This window comes from Phalangium opilio, unplaced genomic scaffold (genome assembly GCF_054372755.1).
Source record: "Phalangium opilio isolate 3A_F unplaced genomic scaffold, DU_Popi_V2 ptg000017l_1, whole genome shotgun sequence".
NCBI lineage: Eukaryota > Metazoa > Arthropoda > Arachnida > Opiliones > Phalangiidae > Phalangium > Phalangium opilio.
Window position 1 is genome coordinate 6,959,807 of NW_028324151.1, and position 23,920 is coordinate 6,983,726.

Consider the following 23,920-nt stretch of genomic DNA (forward strand, 5'->3'; position numbering starts at 1 on the left):
AACTTATGGCTGTACCAATTGTGGACGGTACTTTCTATTCCTTTTCTCTGTTTCTATGCCTAGTGCTTCCCGATTTTTTATGTAACCAATTTTTCGAAGAGGAGGGAGGGGAGTTTGCGCATTAGAAATTGAAAGCGTAAAGGCAATTATTGGAAAGTTTTTAATGTAAAGATAAGAACGTGAATAATTATTTTTTTTTCGCAGTCTGTTTTTTGTTTTAAGGGTTTTTTAGCATTTCAATCTAATTACTGTATCGTGTCAATATCCTGTAATACGTTGAAATTTATTGTAGTCGAATTTATGTCCGTGTTGTTTTAATACAAATTGAAATTATGCCGAACTAGGCCTAATTTAAATCAGTAATGGCAGAAGTGAGATGAGACCAGAAGTACTGAGCTAACCAAATTCTTCACTTGGCGAAAGTGAATATTCTTGATAACACAAGAACGGTTGGACCTTTCTGAATTTTCCCTCCAAAACGTGAGACGCTCGCGGTGGTAGACGGCCGAACTAGATTCAAGGAGCCGCGTCCGTGTTCGGCCGCTTTAGGTTGAGGGGAAGGGGATAGGAAATGTTTTTGGCACTCGACCAATTTTTTTCTCAGTAGTGTAGGCGCGTGGGAAGCGGCATAAAATCCTCAAATTTGTTCACTAGTGCCAGGATCTACTATCAATGCTAGAGCCCTTCACTTCTAGTCTCATCTCACTTCTGGTAAGGGTAATATTGATATGATTCTACTGGGCCCGTGTTTTCTGCATTCTTTAAATGTAAGTTACATTTTTTTAGACTAACAAAAACCTCGTTAAATGTACTAGAGAAAGTGTTAATTATTACTGGGACCCACGTTACTTGCATAGCATTATGTTATAGGCATTGTATTGACAGTTCATATTCAGCTTGAATTAATATTTTGGGACTTGGTCTAGTATAGTGTGTGAATATTTGGCTAGTGTACAACATGTTAAATCACCCATTATAAACTACATAATTATTGTTACATGGTCATGCCATTCCATGAACTGAAGTTCCTTGTTAATTGGCTAACTCGCTATATCCAGTAGTAGGTCTAAAATAGGTGTATGACAAACAACTGAAATTCAAATCAGTTAATTAAGTCGATGAATCGAATCAATCGATCAGTTTCGTAATGAATTACAACAACATATTTAGTTTCTAAAAATATATTTATTTTTACATCACTTGATGGTCGTTCACTGAAAACAGCGGAAAATATATAATATCTAAGTATAAATAGTTTAAGGACATAAACCCGCGAACTGTGAAAAAAATAATTGGTTTTTTTACTAGATTTTTCTCTTCCTTTCTCACACTTTTCGCTATTTATTTTGTACAACAAAACTAAATCGAAAATGCGAGATTCATTACCATTCAAGAGTCGATTTTTCATTTTCCTTCATCCTATAAATTGCATGCTGTTTGGCACACTTCTAAACACGCATATTTATGGTTAAAAGAAAATTTTACGCTTTAATTGTTAATTATGTCCATTTTTGTATTAAATAAATTTATGCCCGTCCTCTGTGACCACCTCCTCCTTGTTGTTGTGGTTGGGCAATTTGTGCTTGGGCAGGAGCACCACCACCACCCGCGTGGGTGATGCTACCACCGTAGTTGAAAGATCCTCCGTAAGGGTTCTTGGGGTCTCCGAATGCGACACCGATCAAGTTTTGTTGTCCAGCACCGGCTCCACCAGCCGCTGCCCCCCTGCCTTGATCAAATTGCGGTGCCCTGGCGTAGTGTTGGTTTGCTACGTGTCCAACTGATCCATAAGTACCTCGTGGTCCGTAGGAAGCTTGGTTACTGAAAGCGACTTGTTGTCCGTATCCTTGACCACCTTGCCCACGTCCTTGGGCGAATCCGCCACCGTACCCTCCTCCGTAACCACCCTGATCGAAGACTGGTACTGGTCTAGGGGCTGGACGTGGTGCGGCTTGTACTACTGGAGCTTGTCTGTATTGTTGTTCTTGGTGTTGTTGTTGTTCGGCTTTGGGTGGTGCGTTTGGGTCATAACCGGGAATCGGGGGGAAACCTGAAGCATCGAAAGCGAATCCTTGATGACCTTGACCCCCTTGACCTTGGTCGTAACTATTTTGTCTAGTTGCGGCGGCACCACCTCCAAATACACCTTGTCCTTGTCCTTGTCCGTATCCGGCCAGGCTACCTCCAAAGTCATTGCCGTAGTTTCCACCAGCAACTTGTCCGGCTCCTTGTCCATAACCTTGGGCACGACCTGGTCGGGCAGCGCTGGCATACTCGCTAGCAAATCTGGGAATGACTGGAGCGTTGGCAAAATTGAGAACACCTTCAGCTGGACCGTTGTAGGTTCTTGTATATCCGTGTACGTTGTTTTGTTGGGTAGGGGCTCCAACCACTTGGTTGTTAGTGACTGCACCTTGAAAGAAACGGTCAAATTCAGGGGTACGAATGGCTGCTAAACCGGCGAAGGTTCTGCGATCATTTCCACCTCCGTGTCCGGCATAATAATCTCTTGTAGCGGCTACCCCACCATAAGCTCCTCGTCCAGCTCCGTCCCTTACGCCTTGATTATATCCCTGATATGCTCCTGCTGAGTTACCATAAGGTGAAACACCGGCGGTTGTTAAACTTCCACCTTCTCTGTAGGTCTGGGCAGCGTTAGCCAAATCTCTTTGATTGTTTCCATTGTCTCTTTGATAGTTTCCATTATCTCTTTGGTAGTTTCTGCTAGGTCTTTCGTATTGTCCGTTATCCTTTTGATAGGTGGGACTGTTACCGACCTCGTTCTGAGGAGCAGGGGCGGGTTTGTTGAACTTGACGGATTGGTATTGCTTGAAGAAATTACTGGCGTCTTTGGGGTCTCCGTTACCAACCGAGTATGAGAATCCTTTGTCGTCTTGTTTGAAATCCAAGATGGTTTTACCATCTTTGCCCAACTTCTGTCTGTAAGATGGGGCTAAAACTCCAAGGCCAATTGAAAAGGGTTCATCATCGTCTTCTGCTGCTGGGGCGGGTGCGGGTTTGGCATCTGGCGCCGCCATGACGGCTAGCGACATTGCTGCGATCGCTATCTGTAATAAAAATAAAAAAAACACGGAAATCAGCTTTTAGTAAACAAGTCAATCTAGTTATTGATGCTGCAAAACTGTTCCACCCCAAAATTCGACATTTAAAAACTACGGATTGGAATTAATAGAATCGACCTTGAAATATTTATTAGAATAATGATAATAAACTGAGGCATAGCCAAAATTTAATTCATTTCTCAAAGGTGTTTTCCCTTATGCATACCGTATGATTGTACGTATTGCATACTGCAATTGAAATTATCTTCGAACTACCTGTTCTTCAACACCTAAAAATTATCTAACCCATCCCAAACAACCAAGCCATACATTGAGTCTCCAACCCAAACCCGTTTGTGTCGACCTTGCTTAAAAACAAACAACTTGAAGGTAAACTATTTTTTGTTGTCATTCCCATGCTGTAATTTTACGCCCTTTAAGTTTTACACGAAACCGGAGAAAGCCAACACGATTCTTTTAAAAATTAAATGAAAAATAAAATATTCGATATATGCCTAGTATATTTCCATAAAAGGTGCTTAAAGAATTCCTGTATAATTGTCTTAAGAAAAAAAATAATAAAATTTCCCCGCAGTGTACAGAAACACCTTTGTCCACCACACCTTGTGTCTTTACCTTCTTGGCACGCGTTATTGTATCACGGTACCGGTTCCCCCGTTTTATGCGGTGTGCGGTGGTTTCTTTTTTTATTTAATTCCGAGAAATTAGTACCTGGATTCGAAGGACACGCGCTAGAATACGCCCAAAGTCCGAACGAATTTCTATATTTTATTTTGCATGGAAATAATCGTTTCTTTGGTTCGGCGCCGCTGCTGATTTTTTTCCTTTTAGTGGGGCATCCAGAGCAGTCATTATTACTTTCCTTTTTCCCGCCACAATTTCCCGCCCGCGCACGTGTCCGAGATTTTTTCGCACAATGGCTTTCGAAAGTAACAGTTAATTTTTTTTTTTATGTACCCCCTTTTATGGAATCTGGTAGTTCCGGATTAATGCCTTGTCCTATCTATCAAGGTATCTCTTGGGTGGCGCAGTTTACCTCACGATTCCCTCAGATACCTTTTAATGATTCGACTTTATTTTTTGACTTATTATGGATTTCTTTTGTTTTTGGGGAAAAATTGTTTGATCAGACTTATCTGATGAAGTATATCTTTATAGGGAAAGTTTTAAATTTAAAACTGTATCGATTATGTAACGGATATCCTTTATAGTCGATTTATATTTAGAAAGTTAAATTATTTTAATTAGTGCGGCCAATAACCTAACTGATTTAAATTTGCATTTTTAAATAGAACTAGTTCTGGGATTAAAGTGTACCATCATGGTGTTTGAGAATAATTTGAAAGTTAATTATAAATCGGACTCTAAAAGAACTAAAAAGGGCTTAAATATAACTTTAAGTGGTTCAATTTGACAAATAAAGAAGAAAAGAAGAATTGAAATTTTTGAAATGTTCCTTTACAGGATGTTTCTGAGAAGTGTGTCATAAATTAAGGGGATGTTCTTTTAAGTGATTTTGAGTCGAAAATGTTCTATGACATATTGCCGTCCTGTCCACTGTTTTCGGATGACCCTTTAAATTTAATTAAGAAACTGAAAGACAGTGATTTCTAATTTAATTAAGGGATCATCTCTAACCCACTTAAATCATAACTTGAAAACAGTGGTCCGGACGTCAAATTGGAGATAGAAATTTCATTTTCGACTCAAAATCGATTTGCCAAAAAACAACCCCATACGTTATGCCAGACTTATCAGATACACTCTGTAGTTGTGATTTAAAAACTTAGTTGCTATTGTCTTATAGTTTCCCACGCTACTGAAATTAACCGAAACTACACACAATTTCACTTTTACAGAGAAGTTTAAAATTAAAAGAATAATAATAATAAATTAATTTAATGTATTTGGTTCGGAAAAGGTGTTGATATTAGATGATTTTCACTAATTCTTGGGATAAGGACTGTTTAAATTTTTACTGAAACTAAATTTTTTAAAAGAAATTTCGAAAAAATAAAATTATTTTCAAATTCTTTCTTAAAAGCACAAAGAATTAATTTTAAAATTTTAAAAATCTATCTATATTCAAATAATATAACCCTTTTCCATAACCAAGTCTATAAACAACACACCGCGGGTTAACTAAAACATCGAACGAGACACCGTAAAAATCCCCTAAAAAATGCAAATATTTCAAAGGACGGTCACTCACCAATGTCCTTGTCCACCACATTTTGAATATACAACTGTCAGGCTGTGCAGCTCTGAATAAAGTGATGTCAGTTTGGCTCGAGTGCCAAACTATATATAAAACCAAGGCAAGTCCGTTCTCTACTACTTAAATAGCCAATTGTCCACTTTTCCAAGCGAAAGCGCTATCGTCTGTACTATAAAGTATAAACTAGCGTATGAAAAATCAAAAGTGTTTACGTACCCCCCTCCCAAGCGACCAATCTAATTCGTTCTTTCAGTTAGGGGTGAATTTACTACAACCGAACTGAATAAAAGGTATATTTCCGAGCGAGCGAGCCTGCCTACACCCTGGTACCTGATCTTGACCCAATTCAAAGCGGGCGCGTACAAGCAAGCTGAATAAGAGTAAACTCTTGTTTACCGTGGCGTGAAGCCGCGAGAAAAACCGCCGTGCCATTTCCTTTTAAGATTTCAGACGAATGGGCCAAAGCCCGTTTACATTAATGGCATATTGTCAGCTACAAGAAATTAATTTGTCTCAAGCACGTGTCTTAATGCATGTCATCTTGAGTACATTTACTGTTAAACGTGGAAAAGGTATAGTTTAATTGCTTTTCCCGATAATGGTTAATGATTAATACAAGGGATGCAGCGTTTTGATATTAATTTTCGACCATCTTGGGAAATGGCGAACAGGAACTAGTAAACAAGAACATGATCGCCTAACTTACATATCCATACATTTTAATCCGTAAAAAGGTAGCATCACAATTGCAACAGAGCACAAATTTGGTTATGTGCTATAGCAATTTTAATATATGGCCCACTGGCCAATCACAAAACAAACCTCCAGTTGGTCAATTTGTACTAAAGGGCTTTTGAACCCCATAATTGATAAGCCAGAATGATGTGACATGTCATTGCCTGAGTTTCTAACAAGGCTTGAAATAATTAAGACTGCCAGAAGTTTTTCAAGTACTTGTTCACACATTCCTTAAACATAAATTAAGAATCCAGGTGATTCTAAAATTGACTCTGAAAAATCTAGGTGGTGATAAAATTTACTCTAGAAGTACACGTGTCAATGAAATTAACGATAAAAAATTCAGGTGATAGTAATATTGATACTAAAAATTCGGTCGACAGTAAAATTGACATTAAAAAATTCCAGACGAGCCTACAATTGACAACAAGAAAAATTCCTGGTGATAGAAAAATTGACAACAAGAAAAATTCCTGGTGATAGTAAAATTGACAACAAGAAAAATTCCTGGTGATAGTAAAATTGACAACAAGAAAAATTCCTGGTGATAGTAAAATTGACAACAAGAAAAATTCCTGGTGATAGTAAAATTGACAACAAGAAAAATTCCTGGTGATAGTAAAATTGACAACAAGAAAAATTCCTGGTGATAGTAAAATTGACATTAAAAAATCCAGGTGATAGCAAAATTGACATTAAAAAATCCAGGTGATAGCAAGATTGACATTAAAAAATCCAGGTGATAGCAAGATTGACATTAAAAAATCCAGGTGATAGCAAGATTGACATTAAAAAATCCAGGTGATAGCAAAATTACCATTAAAAAATCCAGGTGACGGTAAAATTGACATTAAAAGTACCAGGTGACAGTATTCCTTTATTATTCGTATTTCGACAAACCCAATTCAAGCATATTGTAAATTTTTATTTATGGTAAACTCCCCCCCCCCTTTCCCCCGTAAATTCTTCCACTTTTCTGAGCGTTTAAGTTTTTGTAACGTGACCAGGGCGGGGATACTTGTAAAAATAACACTCGAACAATTCCATTCCAACCATAATCTATCGCCATAATTCACCGGCGAAACCGGCCACAAAAAAAGAATAAGCGACTCGTTTCTCGTGGTACTAGTTACAAAGGCGATTATGAAGATTTAGATTAGTTTTCACTTTCACACAAACACCTTTTTTTGGAGGTCTTTTGAAAACTACATTGTTCTAAATATGACTAAGTCCGCCCGCCTTGTCTAGAGGTTGGTGGGTGGGGGGATATAAAAGGGTTGTATGCTGGATTAGATTTTAGGGTTAAACGTGACCCCGAAGGCTGCGTTGAAGTCGTTTTTAGATGCTATCATAAGTTCATGAGATATGTTCCATAAGTTTTTCACTGGTCTCTGAGAGCTTGTCATGAGGTAACGTAGGACATAGATTAGAGGTAAAGCGACGCCTGGTGAGGCGCTGTCAAAGGCTTAGTACAGACTAAATAGGGAGATGGACTGCAAAACCGAGTGTAGCCAATTCTCGCCTATCGTTTTCGAACTAGCTCGAGCTTTAAGTCTCTAGCATAACGAAGAATAAAAGTGTCATACTTATGAAACACACCTTATGATATTTTGTACAGTGTTACTTTTGAATGGCGCGGCAATAACGGATGCTGATGCTGTTAATTGTCAATATTTTTAATGAGAGCATTGTTTTAATGTAATACAAAGGTAGATATAAATTCAATCCGGTTTTTACTAAGACTTTTCTTTGTCTTTGAAACTTGTATGATCTACATTCTTTAGAAGGTTACGTTGCGCGTGCTTTATTGTTAAAGGTTACGAAATATTAATTTCAATCGGTGAAATTTTTATCTTGGCTATTTAGATTGGAATGTCAAATGTATTGATAAATTTTGATTAGCGTTTGACTTTTATGGTAGGGTTAAATGTAATGGATATGGGTTTCAAAACGGGTTTAGTTTAGTTTATAGGAATGTTTGAATTTGTGATGTGGTCTCGAACTTTATATAAATTTATTCTAACTAAATTAATATACAGGCTTATATTATTAAACATCACATACTTGCATTCTCATTAAGAGTAGTTAGTCTATGTCAGTAAGGTCACTTAACAAGTGCACTACCATTATCTTGGTTGTACATGTCTTTCCAAATGTGCATGGTTTCTTCATACAAGGGTAAATGGATATGTAGTGGCTATGTATTTCACATATTTCAACAGAATCCATCGCCTAGTGTCATCTCTGTTGGTTTTATTTGGGCCTATACAAATGTATCTAGTGAAAACGTTCCTGGTACCTTAGCTAAAATGGAGTTTCATCTGTACTAGTAATTAACTAGTAAACCTACAAAGACCTATACCTAGCGTCCCTCGGTTTGATAATAAATTCTTTAATTAGAGTCTACTTTAATTCGCATTAACTAATCTCATCGTATTTTATTTATTTGAGAATAGAAGAATAGTTTCAAGCTTAGACATATTCTGAAAAACGACAAAGTAAAAGTGCACGTTGCAAAGTAGTTTACCACAAAAGTATTGTTATATTAATATCAGGCCATACAAAAATTATTTATTTTCATTCTAAAATAACTATAATATCACGAAAATTGGAGAAAAAAATCATTGATTGGGTCAAAGCACTCTAGACTGGATTCAGGAAGCTATCGTTTTTATCAATGGGTTTTACTTCCTAAAACATAATACCCCAACGATTACCATTCTGCGCTTTGCGTATTCACAAAATCACTTCCCTGTAAGTGCTATACGGTTACACTATGCGTGATAAATTCAATTAACTAATTAGGCGTGCCAATCATAACCCGTAATTAAAGGAATATTGATATTTTAAAAGAATATCAATTTTAAAATTTTTACCAGATACTCTACCTCAAAATTTACAAAGTGTTTTGACGTTAAATGCGTTTCAAATCCTTTTTTCACACTAAATGAAAATAGCTATTCTCTTTGAGACACTTGAAGCGTTTAAAATTCACTTTGAAAACCGGTTATCATTAAGTTTTTCGGTGGCTTCCAGCCGCTCAAATGTTATAGTCAAATCTATTTCTAGTAACGTTTTTTGTGCGTGGGAAGCAATTATGCGAAGCGAAAGTGAGGTTTCTTCATTTTGTAAAGAAAACTTTATTGTTTCTTTTTATAGTAAGTGTTATATTTTTCGTCAGCATGACGCTGTTTAGAGACTTATACCCTTTTAATGTATTAGTTTTCAAATAGAGCGATGTTTTTCATACCATATTAGAATTGGAAGAGTTGTTTACAAGCTATTTTATTGTTTAAGCCGTTCATCTTGGAATAGAAGCGGATTATTGAATACAATCTTCATGTGTTTGAAGATGAGAGTGTAAACTATGCTGTAGGCAATAGTTACACCATAGCTAAGTAAAAGTAATACTAGCGTAATAATTGTAGTACCGCTTTCGAAATGATAATTATAAGCTAACTGGTTATGGGAGTTAATTGAGATGTTTAAGATGGTTGTAAATAACCAAAGCTACAATTGAAAAAGCTTTGTTTTTTTTGGTATGGGAAGGCTGCTTATAGCTCGAAGACCATGTAAAGAGCTGAAAGAATATTTTAAATGATGATTGAGGTGAGTTTATCAAGATTAATTGCAGTAATTTCAATTACTAAAAAAAATTTATTTCAAAAGCAAGCTTTCATACATATGAGCCCTTTAAAACTTGTCTCAAAAGTGTTGGCTAAGTTACCCATTTAATATTAAAAAAATATTATTTGTTTAAATTGATTGATATATAATATATAAAAATATTTAAGAACTAAATCTACTTAGAAGCATTGTTGTGTATATTAATGTCCGTTATGGTTGGTATTATATTAACCGTTTACTTCTTCTTGCCTTGGAACCCTTGGCTGTTGGTGTAACTTTGGGTCTGTTGTTGAATTGGAGACTCGGTAGCTCCGCTAGGGCTGCTGTAACGGTAGTTCAAGTTGAAGCTGGAAGACCTTCCACTGGGGTCCTCGTACTGTCCGGGGAAGTTTTGGTTCTGGTTCTGGTTGTCGTAGTTGTTTTGCAAGTTGTCGAAGTTGGATTGTTGGTTGTCGAAGCTGGCTGGTCCTTGTCCTTGTTGTTGGTAGGCAGATTGTGGTCCATTTTCGTAGTTAGGTCCGGGTTGTCCTTGTTCGTATTGCTCTTGTGGGTAGACTTGTCCCTCACTACCGTATCCATGGGCGATGTCTCCTTGGAGGGATTGGTGGAACTGGTCTTGGTTGATTTGGGCGGACTGAACGGTTTCGTGGATGGCTGGTTGACCTGGATGACCTGGGTGAACGGGGAAGACGACTGGTACATTAAGGCCATTGTAACGGGGTCCGTAGTACACATTCCTGTTGAGAACTCCGGCAGAAGTGAAACCTCCGGTCTATTACGAAAAGAAAACCAGAACAATCGTATTATGGACAATGGTTAGCTGTCAGTTATAGATCTCAAATTATTAGTGTTAACTTATTCAACCGTGGCACGTTTCTTACGAAAATATCAAATGAGGTGTTAGAAGTTTATATAACGCTCTAACCCCTTGTGGTCACTCACCCAGATAAAATCGTGTAAACACAAACTCATTTAAACATTCCTGTTTAACACTTTCTGGTCAATTATCTTACCAATGGATGGTTGGCGTGGTAAAGTTGGGCAACACGACGGTTTTGGAAGTAACCGGTTGGCAAGAAATCTCCGGTGCTAGCCTTGAAGAGTTGATAGGCCAAATTTCCTTGTGGGGTAACGGCGGCGGAGTCAGCGGCGTTGACGTAAGATCCGTGTCCTGGGGTTACTCGTACATTGTGCTTGCGGTGGAAAAAGTTGGCGGCTTGCTGATCTGGGTTGATAGCGCCGACGGCGTTGTCGGTGTAGACTGAGGCTTGTCCAACGTAAGGGTTGATGTGAAAGTAATATCTGACACGGAAGAAACTCTTGTACCAAGACCGAATGCGGGAGTCATTAGAGCTCGCACTAACCTCGACTGCTTGACATCAGTCTCCCCTGTGTTAGGGTCAGCGTAAGCAGAGTGAGAAGCATGTTGAAGCGAATGGCCGCCGAACTCGTCTTGACCGGTGGTTGACCTATGGCCCGAGGAACTAGCTGGTAGGACGGATTCGCTGCCGGAGTAGGAGAGACCGGGTCCACGTACACTTTCTTGGTTAACGGCTGGGATTACTCCGGTTGTCGAAGATGAAGTGGCGGTAGTTGGACTAGTGATGGGGAACTCGGTTTGGGCCGCAGCCAAAACGGTCAAACTAGCGATGATTACCTTTAAGAGAGCCCGATTGTTAGAACCGTTATAAACCTAAAAGATTGGGTTTTCAAGTATCCAAGCTGTCTTACCAGAGAAAACATGTTCACTGCTGAGAAGGAGCTGGTGAATGTGACTTTTCCAGAAACTTAGATCTCCTTTTATACTAAAAAGTCCTCTCACTTTCAACCGAACACTTGATCCTCGCTTTCTTACCAGAGGAGTCTCGGTGGATAGAAAATTGACCTTTTTATCCAACGAAGAGGAAGCCCGGTCAACTGCGTTTCTACCAGAGACAAGAGCTGGCTTCCAGAGAAAGAGAAAAGAGTCGAAAGAGAGGTGACCTAATCTCTTGGACAAGGTTTCTTTTCCTAACAGCCCTTTTACGGAATCGCTAGACCAGAGACTAATCCGATATTTCACTTTCACCCCAGTTAATCCGTATGGCGGTGGCTCGCCAACTATCGATGACTTAAACTTTGGCAAAGCTTTAAACAACGGTGTGAGAAAAACCTTCACCCAATGTGCCAAATCATTGGGCTTTCTCGCGAGTTTTCCAAACGGATAGAGTTGTATACTGTCTCAAGGGCTCCCGATTATGAGTAACGAAATGTAACGCGATACCTTTCGAGGAACATATGATATTGTGGTTACACTGTAAGATTTTACTAGATTTACGTAAGGCTTTTTCCCATGTAGCGTATGTGTGGGTTGTGATTCATAACGTTGAAAGTTTATGTTAGGCTTAGCTTTGTTTTTATTAATGTTTCAACACCACCTAAATGAATTAAAACGTGGTTTTAATTAAAGAACAAGTCTTATCGTTCAGAATGGTACCAATAACATCATAATATACATAAAAACAAAATTACATATTTAGCATATATCTGGATAAGCCCAAGCACTTGACATCAGAAGGAAATACGAAAAATCTTTAGATGGTTAATTTTACCTTTAAATGTCTAAACATATATGAAGCTTGGCTACCTCTCATTTCTAACACTTGTAACAGAGTGACGAGTCAGGCACTCATTGTACTTTTGACTACACCGAAGAGATCACTCGTAATCTTTATGGCTCTTACCTTGACAAAGCTAAAACCATAACTAATATGCCCTAATTAATGTATAGTAGGTATTCTGAGAGTGATTAGCCCCTCGAATGGGAAGGATGTATGACTTTGTTGAAATTGATGGATCTAGGTAAAATTTAGTTCAACAATTTATTTTCCAAAATTGATTGGGTTATTTATTACTTGTTATTCGAAATTGCCAATCCCAAAAATAAAATGTAATTTTATGAGACTTCGCCTTTAAATATTTTTGTTTTCTCAAATACTGTGGTGCGTGAGTACTTGAACTCATTTTCGGTTTAGCAAACAATACTAATTTTTATTATTAATTGAGCTAGGATAATTGTTGAATCTTCTTGTTAACTTAAAAAATATGAACCTTCTTCATAAATAACGGGCGTTGGACTTCTACATTTAAGATCCACCTTAAATTATTTTGCTTTTCCAAGGTTTATGATTCAAGAGAACGGAAAATGTAATATCTAGGCCTATATAGTTAACAAATCCGTTTTTGTTAACAGGAATAAAGTTTAGCTGCGCTGAACGTGCGAGACAGTTAAGGGAAAGTTGTTCCAAATAAATGCCTGGAAGGTAAACAAGAATTTTTTTTTCAAGTTTTGTAGCATTATTTTAAGAAATGGTAGTTGTCTCCATCTTTCGGAACGTCAGAGAACTTCAATAATTACGTATAAAAATTTTCAAAAGTGTATTTAGTTTGAAAAGACTTTATTGATAAATTAACAAGATTTCAGGAATATAAACTGGATTACGAAACAAGAAATTTATACTTAACTTTCAACATTAATATTTTTCCAGTTTCCGTTCTATATCGTGGGAGAGATTATACAGAGTGTTTATGATAAGTCTGGCATGCAAAAATTAAGGAGAGGTGTTCTTTGGGCGATTTTGAATCGAAAATTTAACTTCAATCTCCATTTTTCCGTCCGGGCCACTATTTTGGAGTTAAGATTCGAATGTTTTAGGGATGACCCCTTAAATAAATTAGAAATCATTGTCTCAATCAGTTTCTTAATTAAATTTAAGGGGCCATCCGTAAAATACTTTGACCAATCTTAACTTGAAAACAGTGGCCCTAGCGGCAAAATGTCATAGAAGTTACATTTTCGACTCAAAATCGCCCAAAGAACATCCCCCTTAATTTCTGACAGACCTTTCAAAAACACCCTGTATACAGTTTTCTTCCATCAGCGTATTGCGATTACAATCAAATTGAGTCTTGGTCACTTTAAAATAACTGCTATTTTGACCTTTGACCTAACGTATTTATAAATTTAAGCTTTCTCTATTTTATCAACTGCATGTTAATTACAACTTCTCTTCAATTTTAAATTTTGAATCTTAAAATATATGATAGAAAATATGTGTATCAAGGCTATCCATATTTCAGTGTTTAAATAATTATAACTCCTTTTCTTTTCTGTCTACGTTGGAATGTTTTAATTGCAATGTTTCGTTACGGATTGGATTAAAAATTGGGCTTAATGGTTTCCTTTATAATTGCTCAAATAACATCTAAGAACCATTTTTCTTAAAGGAATGGTTCACTCTAGAATTTTTTATTTTTTATTGGAAAGATCATATAAAAATATGGATATTTATAGTTGGAACCATGTATTTATCCACAATATTAAGGAAGATATGAGCATGTAACGTAATACACTGGCCCCTTCGCGTTAGGCCATACTGTGAGGTGCCTTTCTGTATTTTCAAAAATTTCGCCAATTTCCTAGTCTAAAATCTTATTGGCTCTTGCTCACCCTCTGTTGTCCAATAATATAACTTTAAAAAAGAGTGAGACGATCCAGAAAACGAACGTTTCTAGCAGCAGACTACGTGTAAACGAGCTATCCTACTGGCGGAGTGTATGAGCCAATCATCGTTTGGACTAACACGTCACACAACATACAGAGAAGCTTCATTACAGGGGTCAATGGCGGCGCCCATATAAGTTAATTAATGGTATTTAATTGAAAAGCTGGAATCGTAATTAAAAAATAAAACCCGGATCTTTGCACTTACGCTACTTATAAATATATCAAGGAGAAAAAAAAAGTAGGCTTGTCTATTCCTTTAATGACGCCCATCTTTTTTTTTGAACAAAAACAATTTTCCCGTTACTTTTTAAATTAAAAAGGCGCCAGACTTCTTTATTGTCTGCTCGGATGAAACGTTAAGGATTTGCCGCAAAAAAAAAGTAGATTCAAAGATATATTTAAAATAATATTTTAAAATAGTGGCGGGTCTGCAAAAACTGAAAACCAAATACCTGTTTTTTCATCCGGACAAATTAAGGTTCATTTAAATATTATATAATGAACATCAAACCAGTTCTAAAGTTTCATTGTGCTATAATTTGCATAAGAGATCTTGTTGATATTTTCTATGGGTGGGGTTACCTGTATCGTTTTCATATTCCAGTAAAACGTGGCAATATTTGGCCATTTTTGTTTTTTTAGTTGCCTGTGTGGGTATAAAAACACCACGTAGCTTATAAGAACGGAGTTTTGTGTGGCCCAGGGTTAGTGTGTCTGTGTGTTTGTGGAGATAAGATGCACGGAAAACAAATTAGGTGTAGGAACTATTTAAAATGTGATGATAATGTATGAGATCTGAGCTAGCATTGTAATTGAGAGAGTTGCTATACGATTGTAAAAATCTTTCTCATGTTATTTCTAAGTGGAAAATTTACTGTTTTTGCCAAAATGACTGATTAATTTTATGGAAATTAAAACCATTAACTTAGTAACTTTATTAAAAAAATATTAAACTATCGTAAGAATCTCTTTGAAATTTTAACAATTTTAACCGCACATTATGGGTTCGGAATTTAGCTTCAATTTTTTTTTCAAAGGTGTAAACACAATATGAAAAACGTTACATCCATTATAGATGACAGTACAAAGTGTTGTCTATAAAAGCTATCGATTTCGTAGAATATAGACGAAATACTTCTTTAAGTGCAGGATCAGTGACGATTTTCTACCCATACTTAGTTTGAAATTTCATTTAAATCGTTTAAAACGTTATGGCATCATGAAGTGGTTATTTTATTGTAAATTATGAGCCTCACACACGTAGATATTAATGTTTATAAATGTTATTTTTTCTTGTGATCAACCAGATTAGTTTTAACTAGCTCTGGGCCTAAGTTATTTATCGACTAGAAAAATATTAGAAACGGTTAATTCAGTGTAAATTTTTTATTGATTGTAAAAATAAAAACTATACAAAGAAAAAAGGAAATAGCTGCTCGATGGGATGTTTGGCTTGACCCAATGGTATCCACATCAGGATAGGCAGGAGAAACGATTTTTACAAAGAGTTTGTAGAGAAGGAAGAACGGAAGAAGTAGAATCTATTAAGATACATGTTTCTGTAAATAGAAAAAATAAGAGTTAATTTTCTACGTTGCTGCCACAAGTTAAGCCAGAGTCGTGAAATCAGCATTCAGGAGGTTGAAGTGGTACTCGAGATTGAGTCAAGAACCCATTTAGGAACTGAGAATGTAAAAAGATGGAATTGGGCTGTGTGCTGCATTTGATCTCAGGTTTTTTAAGTTTCGTCACATTACAGCTATGCATATTGTCAGGATTATAACGACCCAGTGCTAAAATTACGAGTTCATGGGAACATTCTCAGAACTAATATGGGTTCCTGGTGCAGTCCCACGTCAAACCTCTGAAGTTGGTTCAATTCAGATCATTTCTAGATGAACTTACAGGCAATAATAGGACCGTTGGGAATAATAGCGGTAGCGGAAGCTGGAACGATAACGGCTCCGGAAGCTGGAGCAACTTGTCCTCCAATGGAGTTGAGGTTAGCTCCGGTGCTGGATCCGGATTGGATAGCTCCTGGAATGGCAAAATTTATAATTGTAATTTCATCTTACTATAAACATCAATTGTAATGTTCAAGAAGATTATCGAAATGAAGCGAGTAATTACCTGGAGAGGCGATGAGGGTGGCGGATGGTCCACGGATAATGGTGACTCCTCCGTTGACTATGGCACCATCTTGGGGTCCAACGCTGTCAATTCCGGTATCGATGCCTGGGGCAGCGGCGGCCTTGATGTGGGCTGGGTTAGAGATGACAGAGTCACCGGATGGTCCAACGACTCCGGTAGCCAAGATTGGGGCGCCATATAAACCGAGATGACCAGCGCTCAAAAGTGTGGGACCGCCAATAATAGGGGAGCCGATTGGGAGACCATATGAAGTAATAACACCCCCATGAGCAACGCCCAAAAGAACCAAGGCGGTAACGCAAGCGAGCTGTTTGGGGAAAAAAAGAAACATACGTGTGATTAAATTGGGGTCACTAAATAGGTTCTTCAGTAACCGCGTAATTTGCCCTTGAAAAAGTTAAATGGAGGAAAAGAATGGTCAAAGGACATTAACTTTAGGCTACTAATCCGATAACATTGGTCATATACCTCCGCGCTAGCTTTGCCTTAAGTGCATGTTACAACTGAGATTGATTATACCAAATATCCCAGACTTTTAAACCATGTTCTTATAGATTTTGGTAAAATTATCTTACTTCTGAAATATACTTTCATTCTTCATAACCAAAGGTAATTACATCTACCGCTATAGTTAATTTAATTTCTTTCTAATAACTGTAATTTCATTTTTTTATTTTGATATAAAACAACATAAATTAGTTTTTAAAGGAAAATCTTTTACAAAAATATGGAAAACCTACTCGAGTGAATCCAAGGGGTACATTTCCGTTTAGAGAAAGTGAAATGTTTTCCACAAAAAAATTCGAAATATTTATCGAAGTATCATAATTGGCACGCAAAGTTGTTAATCATTTAGTGATCTTTAATAATTTCCTCTTCATCATATAATTAATTAGTTTTTTTTCTAAGCTAATCAACAAACTTCCGGTGACAACTTTGAATTTCAAATTTTTTTAAGATTTATTTTTATAGTTTTCCTGTCTTCGTAAGAAAGTACCAGGCTTGTTTTCACTTTCGGTTTGTTTATTGAAATGAAGTAACCGCTAAACTTCCACGTATAAAATATTTCACTCCAGAAAATCATTTGTTTGAGCCGTCCCCACTTTGGCCCTGTTTTTACCCTACATTGTTTTCTACCCCTTACGGGAAACACTAACAAGCGTGTAAGAAAAGCTCTAGAGTTGATAGAAAGTGTCTATTATCTGTAGTATATAAACCCAAAGTTATACCAACTTTTAGTTTCAGCTCCCATAACTCGGACTTATTTGAAGATTTTAAGTAAAACCCTTCTAAAAACTTTACTCTGCGTTTAAATTTCTAAATCTGTTATTAAAATTTTAACCACTTTCTAATTGGAATGGATTTCTTCTACTTGGAATCACTAAGCGGAAATAAACTCCATCTGATTGAAGAAGTTAGAACTGTTAAACCATCAGCTCCTTCTCCCTCGTGTTTCATTGGTTATTCACATATCTAGTACAACCCTTGACCCCAGGTCTACACGTTCAAAACATGCAGAGAGAGGTTATTTACGTTCACGTTCGGCACGTTAAGGTCACTCGCTACCTTGTCATGTGACTTCTAAGTTCAAGGACCAATACTAATCATGGGCTTTCCTGTATTACCTATGAATGACGTCAGGTGTGAAGATTAATTCAAGGAGAAAGGCCCAAAAATTTACAAGTTCAACATTACAAGTAGAAGAAATCTATGTATTTATGTTGGAACACTAACTCTATTCCAAAATGGGATCCTTAAAATACGCGTCTAATTGTTCTTTATCAACGCTACCCGAAGGAATTCTTGAACAAAGAATGACTGAGGAGGATTTTCATTGATACCTTCGCGTTGATCTACTTATAATTTCGGGGGCTTGAATTTGGGTTATAGAGCCGGGCCTCGTAACTTCGGAAATGATGCGTATACATGTACCAGCAGCATTGAGAGAGAGAGAGGATATTAAACCGTATTAAAATCTTAAAACGGGGATACGAAGTACCGTAAAAACTAGTTGGGTGTCATTTACAGTCTGAGAGGAAGTTAGAAATTTCATACTTGTATTTAACAGGGAGGGTCAGTTCACGTGGCGCGAGCGAGGCAATCGATTCTTATGCCCTACTAGCCGTTACCCGCGGCGTCGCTCGCGTGTAATAAGAACTTCCATCTAAAATGATATAAAGAATGTGTAGATTTTACTGATGACTAATATTTTTGTGGCACCCTAGAAGCGAAGGCACTCGGCACAGTCCGTCAGCCCGTCGGGATATTTTTTATTACTTTTCAGGCGGACATTAAGGGTTTTTAAGTTTTTGGCCGCCATTTAAAAAGATGGCAACAAATCGAACCCAAAATACCATCCAGCCCGTCTATAGGTTAAAGGAAACCATTGTACTAAATATTTGTGAAATCGGTTGGAACGCGCGGACTTTATTGCATAGAGAATATTTTTTACATTTCTGGGCGCCATTTTAAAAGATGGCGAAAAATCGAACCCGAAAGACCATTCACCCCGTCTTAAGGTTAAAGCAAACCAGTGTACTAAATATTTGTGAAATCGGTTGAAACGCGCGTACTTAATTGCATAGAGAAGATTTTTTACATTTCTGGGCGCCATTTTTTAAGATGGCGGCGGATTGGAAAAATCTTTCTTAGTACGCGCCTACTACTTATGAGTAACGTTCCTGCAAATTTTCAGCCTTCTAGGGCAAGCGGTTTGGGCTGGGCGTTGATTATCTGTCAGTCTGTCAGTCAGTCAGTCAGTCAGTCAGTCAGGACTTTGATTTATATAGATATAGATTTCACCATTTTTTATCTGCTTAATTACCTGCCCCCTCCCTTATTTGACTTAATTTTATTTATTAGTCAATGCAAATTGAGTAGAAGCATGCAATAAGGTATTTCTCAATTTTTGTTTTTGTTGGGGAAAGGAATGATTATGAATATTTAATTTTCTAAGGTATTTATGTTTACGGATGGTGCTGTTTCTAAATTTATAGCTATGAATTTTAAGTTATTACTTATTATGGACTATATTATTTATTTTAGTTTGTATATTTTAGAATATTTTTGTTTTGCACTCTCGCATTTTTTTAATTTCTTTTAGCAACAACAACAAAATTTGTTAATTAAGTCAAGAATTTGTTTAAAATTCCTGTTGACTTAATTAGCATTTTTGTTTCGTTTCTCTAAAATATTTTGGTAAATTGATCAATGGTTGTGATAACTAATTTTCTAATTGGTTAACCTGGATAGCAAGTATCATTTTTATATAAATCTGAATAAATTAATTAAATATGAATGGTAAAATAATTAGCAGATATAATATAGTGTTATTCGTCAACATTCGCTTATTGTATCATCTATTTAATAGAAACACTTAAGCACAAAAGGTATACTTGACAATATACTGTTTGGAAATCCCTGTAGTCGGAACAATTTAAAAGGGTATGATACTTCTTATTGAAAGTAACTCTGGAATTTCAATTGCTAGTATACTTAGAGCTTGGCCCCCTCTCTAGATGGGTCTCTAATTTCATTTACTCTCTTCCTTTACTCATTCTCCGTGGAATATTTAAATTTTTAACACTGGTTCCAAGCAGTATCTCTCTAGCCATTTTTCCAAGTACTTCATTCAGAACTCACGAGGAACATTAGTAATGAAGGGCTATCCTGTATTACCTAAAGTACCACTACAAGTACTTCATTCAGAACTCACTAGGACAATTACTAATCAAGGGCTATGTTGCCAACTATCACCTCTAGCCCCTATCAAAAACCTAGACTATGTGAATTCATTGGTGTTTACAATCCTCTTAGTATTAAGAATGAAAATAGACAAGTATATACATCTTAGTTATTCCACCACTCCCAATTCCTGACATGAATGACTTAAACGTATCGCCTCGCCCTAGTTGCAAGTTTCTCTTGAACACGAAGAAAGTACTTGAATTTAAAATAATTTACCTTTGCCATTTTTTCCTGAGGTCTCCTAGAAGATTACTACGAAAGAAAGTAATAATTGTGTGTAAAACTGTTTCTGACGATTCAACGCGATGCCCCTTCTTTTTATAGTCAATCCATGGACCCCACCCCAAAAGTCCTTGAGAATATTTAGACCTCCTTAAAAAAACGTTGAGAACCGAGTCCTAAGCCATCTGATATACCAAGATGGAACAAATTATAACCAATAATATTATTCCCTTCATGTACAAGTCGAAAGAAAAAGAAAAGAGTAAAAAAAAATCAATTTTTTTTCTCCAATAAACGAATTAAGTACAGAACGGATTTTAAAATGACCTTCTTAGGGGGTTTGAAAAACTTCAGTCCCTCGAATTAAATCAGTTTTTTCTTGCACTATCTTTAATAGCCAACCTTGTCTTGACTTACCCACCCTAAACCTTAACTGTTTTGATATGCAGATCATGATGGTGTGATCTTAACCAATCATAACGTGTGCGAGAAAATTATGAATTTAATTATTATACTCTAATTAAAATATCACAAGAGCTTTTTAATGGTAATATTTAAGAATGGTATGAATATACTGGTTGTTTCTGATAAGTCTGCCAGAAATTACTGGGTGTGTTTGTTTAGGGTCAAACTGAGTCGAAAGTGGGTTTAATTTTAAAAGAAGGAATGGAGAACGGTTAGAATTAACTTCAGTCCGACTTATAATAAGCCCAGTATAGAGTCCCTCTCTCCAACACGTAACGAAAAGTTTAAATTATTTTATTGGTACACTTAAACTACGCTTTGATGACGCTACTGACTGGAAGGGCAAAAAATACGTAATTCCTTTTTACCTCTGTCGCTATGACCCGCCTCTTCTTTCATACCCCCCCCCCTTCGTCCCGTGGAAGGGGGTCCGGGGCTTTGACTCGCGCCCAGATTACTCTGTTCTCCATTCCTACTTCTAAAATTAAATCTATCCCTGCCACTTTCACCTCAGTTTGACACTTAGAACGCACCTTTTAATTTATGGCAGACTTACCAGAAACACCGTGTATTTTTTAATAGTTACATGTTAATATTTTTTAGGCAATTTAGGTATATGTTTATCCTTGTCAGAGTGAATGGATATATAGTTTTTTCCCTTTCTTTTAAGAATTATCCTTGTAATTATAATTTTAAAGGTCGAGACACCCCTAAGGATTTTGTTTCAACGCCTTTTAGATTATAAAGAATTTTAAGTGCTTTTTCGTGATCGTGGGTGAGAATGTGTTTTATAAATTCGGATGCTACGGGTTTGTGATGTTTGTATTTTGTACGCGTTAAACTTTCCAGTGAAGCACTGCGAAGTACCCTTATTGGACGCTTAGTACCACCTGACGGATTCGTCCAATAGAGGTACTCAACAGTGCTTCGCGGGGAAGCCTAACGTTTAGTGTCCATTATGGAAACTTAATTGCTCGTATTTTCTTCAATATTGTAGATAGAAACATTGTTTTAATTGATATATTCATTATTTTATACACTCTTTCGATTAAAAAAGAAAGAAATTCTAACCCGGTGTATCCCTTTAAATATCTCATTATAGGTACTTTTAGTTATCGTCTATCTTTTTAAATATATTTGAAATTTTATCATTTAATTACGATTACATGAGTACATTGCAGTTTGCTTTGTACCATATGCTGCAAAACATAACTGATAATTGTGTATACTTAGTCAAATAGCTTTAAATTTTTGGTAAAAGCTTTCATTATTTCATATTTAAATTTTTATATTTAATTTCTGTACAACTGTCAGTCGCGAAGCATCAGAGCTTGGCTTGTCATTTAATGTTATCTGTTTTATTTTAACACTTCAAATCGTTTGTTACCTATAAGGTACAGCTGTAGATAGACAATTTTCCTACAGAACACATTAATATCCAATTCATATTCTATTAACACAATCCAGGTGTTTGAAATTTGACGCTGTTTCTTAAAATTAATATTCTCTATCTGTGAATCTAATACCCCTTGGGATACGCGTTGCGTTTTTATACACTCGTAATGTTTCATGAAAGAAATAATTTAGTAGAAACTTTATTTCCCATCATTATACTTATCTATAATCGTGTTTAATATCATCACATCGCCGATATATTTTAAAAACTCAGACTATGACGACTTCTTATCTTGATACAATAGATAATATTAGGGGAACCAGTTTAAAATAATAATAAAAAAATAAAACACCGACTTTTTAATAACCGTGTAAAGGTGGAGTCTGTTATGCCAACCTTGTGAAAAAAAACGTTCTTTCCTTCACCGTTTTTTCATTAAGATACCATTTTAAATGCGGTTTAAACCGGATTTTTACCGTTAGGAGAAATTAGGAAGTCTAGGAGAGATTGCGTATCAGTTGGAGACCCTTAATTAAGGGGTTAATTTCTTTAGATTAGTGATTATAAGTAAAAATATGAATTAAATAATTTTTTTTTTGAAAATGCTAGTGGAATTTATTAATTCTATTCATAAATTACATAAATGGTTTTAGACAAAAAGGAAAGTTGTTTTTTTGAAGTAGTTCTGGAGACACTGGCGTCTGTAAAGATATAAAAGTTTGTTAATTAAAAATGGCATAGAAATGTGTCTTAACAACGACCACGTGATAGGATAATGGATCATAACAATAACTTTAGCACTATTTAACCAATTACAAAATGATATATACCATCAATCCTTTGATAAGATAAACAACAACAATTCAATCAATTACAATTAGGTAATTTTATAACTATCATTGGTTATATCGTTGTTCGCATGTACTTCACCTCAAAACACTTAGCTGGATATTCAAATGAGTGCTCTTACTTTGTTCTACAAAGATTGGAAATACTGGTAACTGGACGCGACAGACAAGGGTGCTTTGACTACAGTTTGAGCTGGATAGGTTGAGGCAAACTTGACTACTGGTGCGGGAATACTAGCCGAGTACTTGTAGATAGTTGGTGCTGGTGCGGCGGCAGCGAAAACCGGAGCTGTTGAGTAAACAGGACTGTTAACGAAAGATGGTGCAGCGGCGAAGGTTTTGACTACAGATGGGCTGCCATCAACTTGGTATACAACTGGATCGGTTGAGAAAGTCTTGACCAAGGTGGGGGAAGTGGCGAACTGTTTGACTAAAGTTGGTGCGGTGGCGAACTGTTTGACTAAAGTTGGTGCGGTGGCGAATTGCTTGACAAAAGTTGGGGCTGTGGCAAATTGCTTGACAATAGTGGGTGCTGCAGCAAATTGCTTAACGACAGTTGGTGCGGCGTAAAATGGGGCCTTAATTACTGTGGCAGCAGGGGCGGCGGCCGATGAGACGACGGTTTGGGTTCCATCAGGGGCGGTGTAGACATATTGTACTTGTTCAGTTGGACTGACGATGTAAGGACGGACGGAGTGAATAACGGTTGTGCCTTGAGCGCTTTGATCCTCGGATCTGGACTTGTGGTTTGTCCCTTGAACTTTGCAAACAGCCAAAGCTACCAGGAAAATGCTCACAAACTATGTGCAAATAAAAGAAAAAATACATTAAGTTTCAATGAATTGAGAAGGTATCGATAACCAATCTTACTTTCATCAT

The 23,920-nt window shown here is 36.7% G+C and overlaps 4 protein-coding genes across 5 annotated transcripts; all 4 read right to left on the reverse strand.

Moving 5' to 3' along the window:
* Positions 1 to 1,190: 1,190 nt before the first annotated feature.
* On the reverse strand, positions 1,191 to 5,434 carry LOC149702827 (uncharacterized). 2 transcript variants are annotated; one of them, XM_089865799.1, is made up of 3 exons: positions 5,296 to 5,434; positions 2,486 to 3,068; positions 1,191 to 2,407 (listed from the first exon to the last, which is right to left on the reverse strand). In XM_089865799.1, the coding sequence occupies exons 1-3, from the start codon at positions 5,314 to 5,316 to the stop codon at positions 1,527 to 1,529; spliced, it is 1,485 nt and encodes a 494-aa protein (XP_089721925.1). In that variant the 5' UTR covers positions 5,317 to 5,434; the 3' UTR covers positions 1,191 to 1,526. The 2 variants fall into 2 exon arrangements, with proteins under 2 accessions (XP_089721925.1, XP_089721924.1); XM_089865798.1 differs by having other exon boundaries at positions 1,191 to 3,068.
* A 4,442-nt stretch (positions 5,435 to 9,876) lies between these two features.
* Positions 9,877 to 11,828, reverse strand: LOC149702828 (uncharacterized). Its single transcript, XM_089865800.1, has 4 exons — positions 11,398 to 11,828; positions 11,031 to 11,323; positions 10,680 to 10,968; positions 9,877 to 10,438 (listed from the first exon to the last, which is right to left on the reverse strand). The coding sequence occupies exons 1-4, from the start codon at positions 11,407 to 11,409 to the stop codon at positions 9,902 to 9,904; spliced, it is 1,131 nt and encodes a 376-aa protein (XP_089721926.1). The 5' UTR covers positions 11,410 to 11,828; the 3' UTR covers positions 9,877 to 9,901.
* Positions 11,829 to 15,583: 3,755 nt separating this feature from the next.
* On the reverse strand, positions 15,584 to 20,335 carry LOC149702829 (uncharacterized). The gene is made up of 4 exons (XM_089867154.1): positions 20,327 to 20,335; positions 16,343 to 16,670; positions 16,118 to 16,249; positions 15,584 to 15,771 (listed from the first exon to the last, which is right to left on the reverse strand). Coding segments are annotated over exons 1-4 (471 nt in total). The 3' UTR covers positions 15,584 to 15,769.
* Positions 20,336 to 23,169: 2,834 nt separating this feature from the next.
* On the reverse strand, positions 23,170 to 23,920 carry LOC149702830 (uncharacterized). Its single transcript, XM_089867155.1, has 2 exons — positions 23,912 to 23,920; positions 23,170 to 23,841 (listed from the first exon to the last, which is right to left on the reverse strand). Exons 1-2 carry the CDS (start codon positions 23,918 to 23,920, stop codon positions 23,170 to 23,172), a joined length of 681 nt encoding a protein of 226 aa, XP_089723281.1.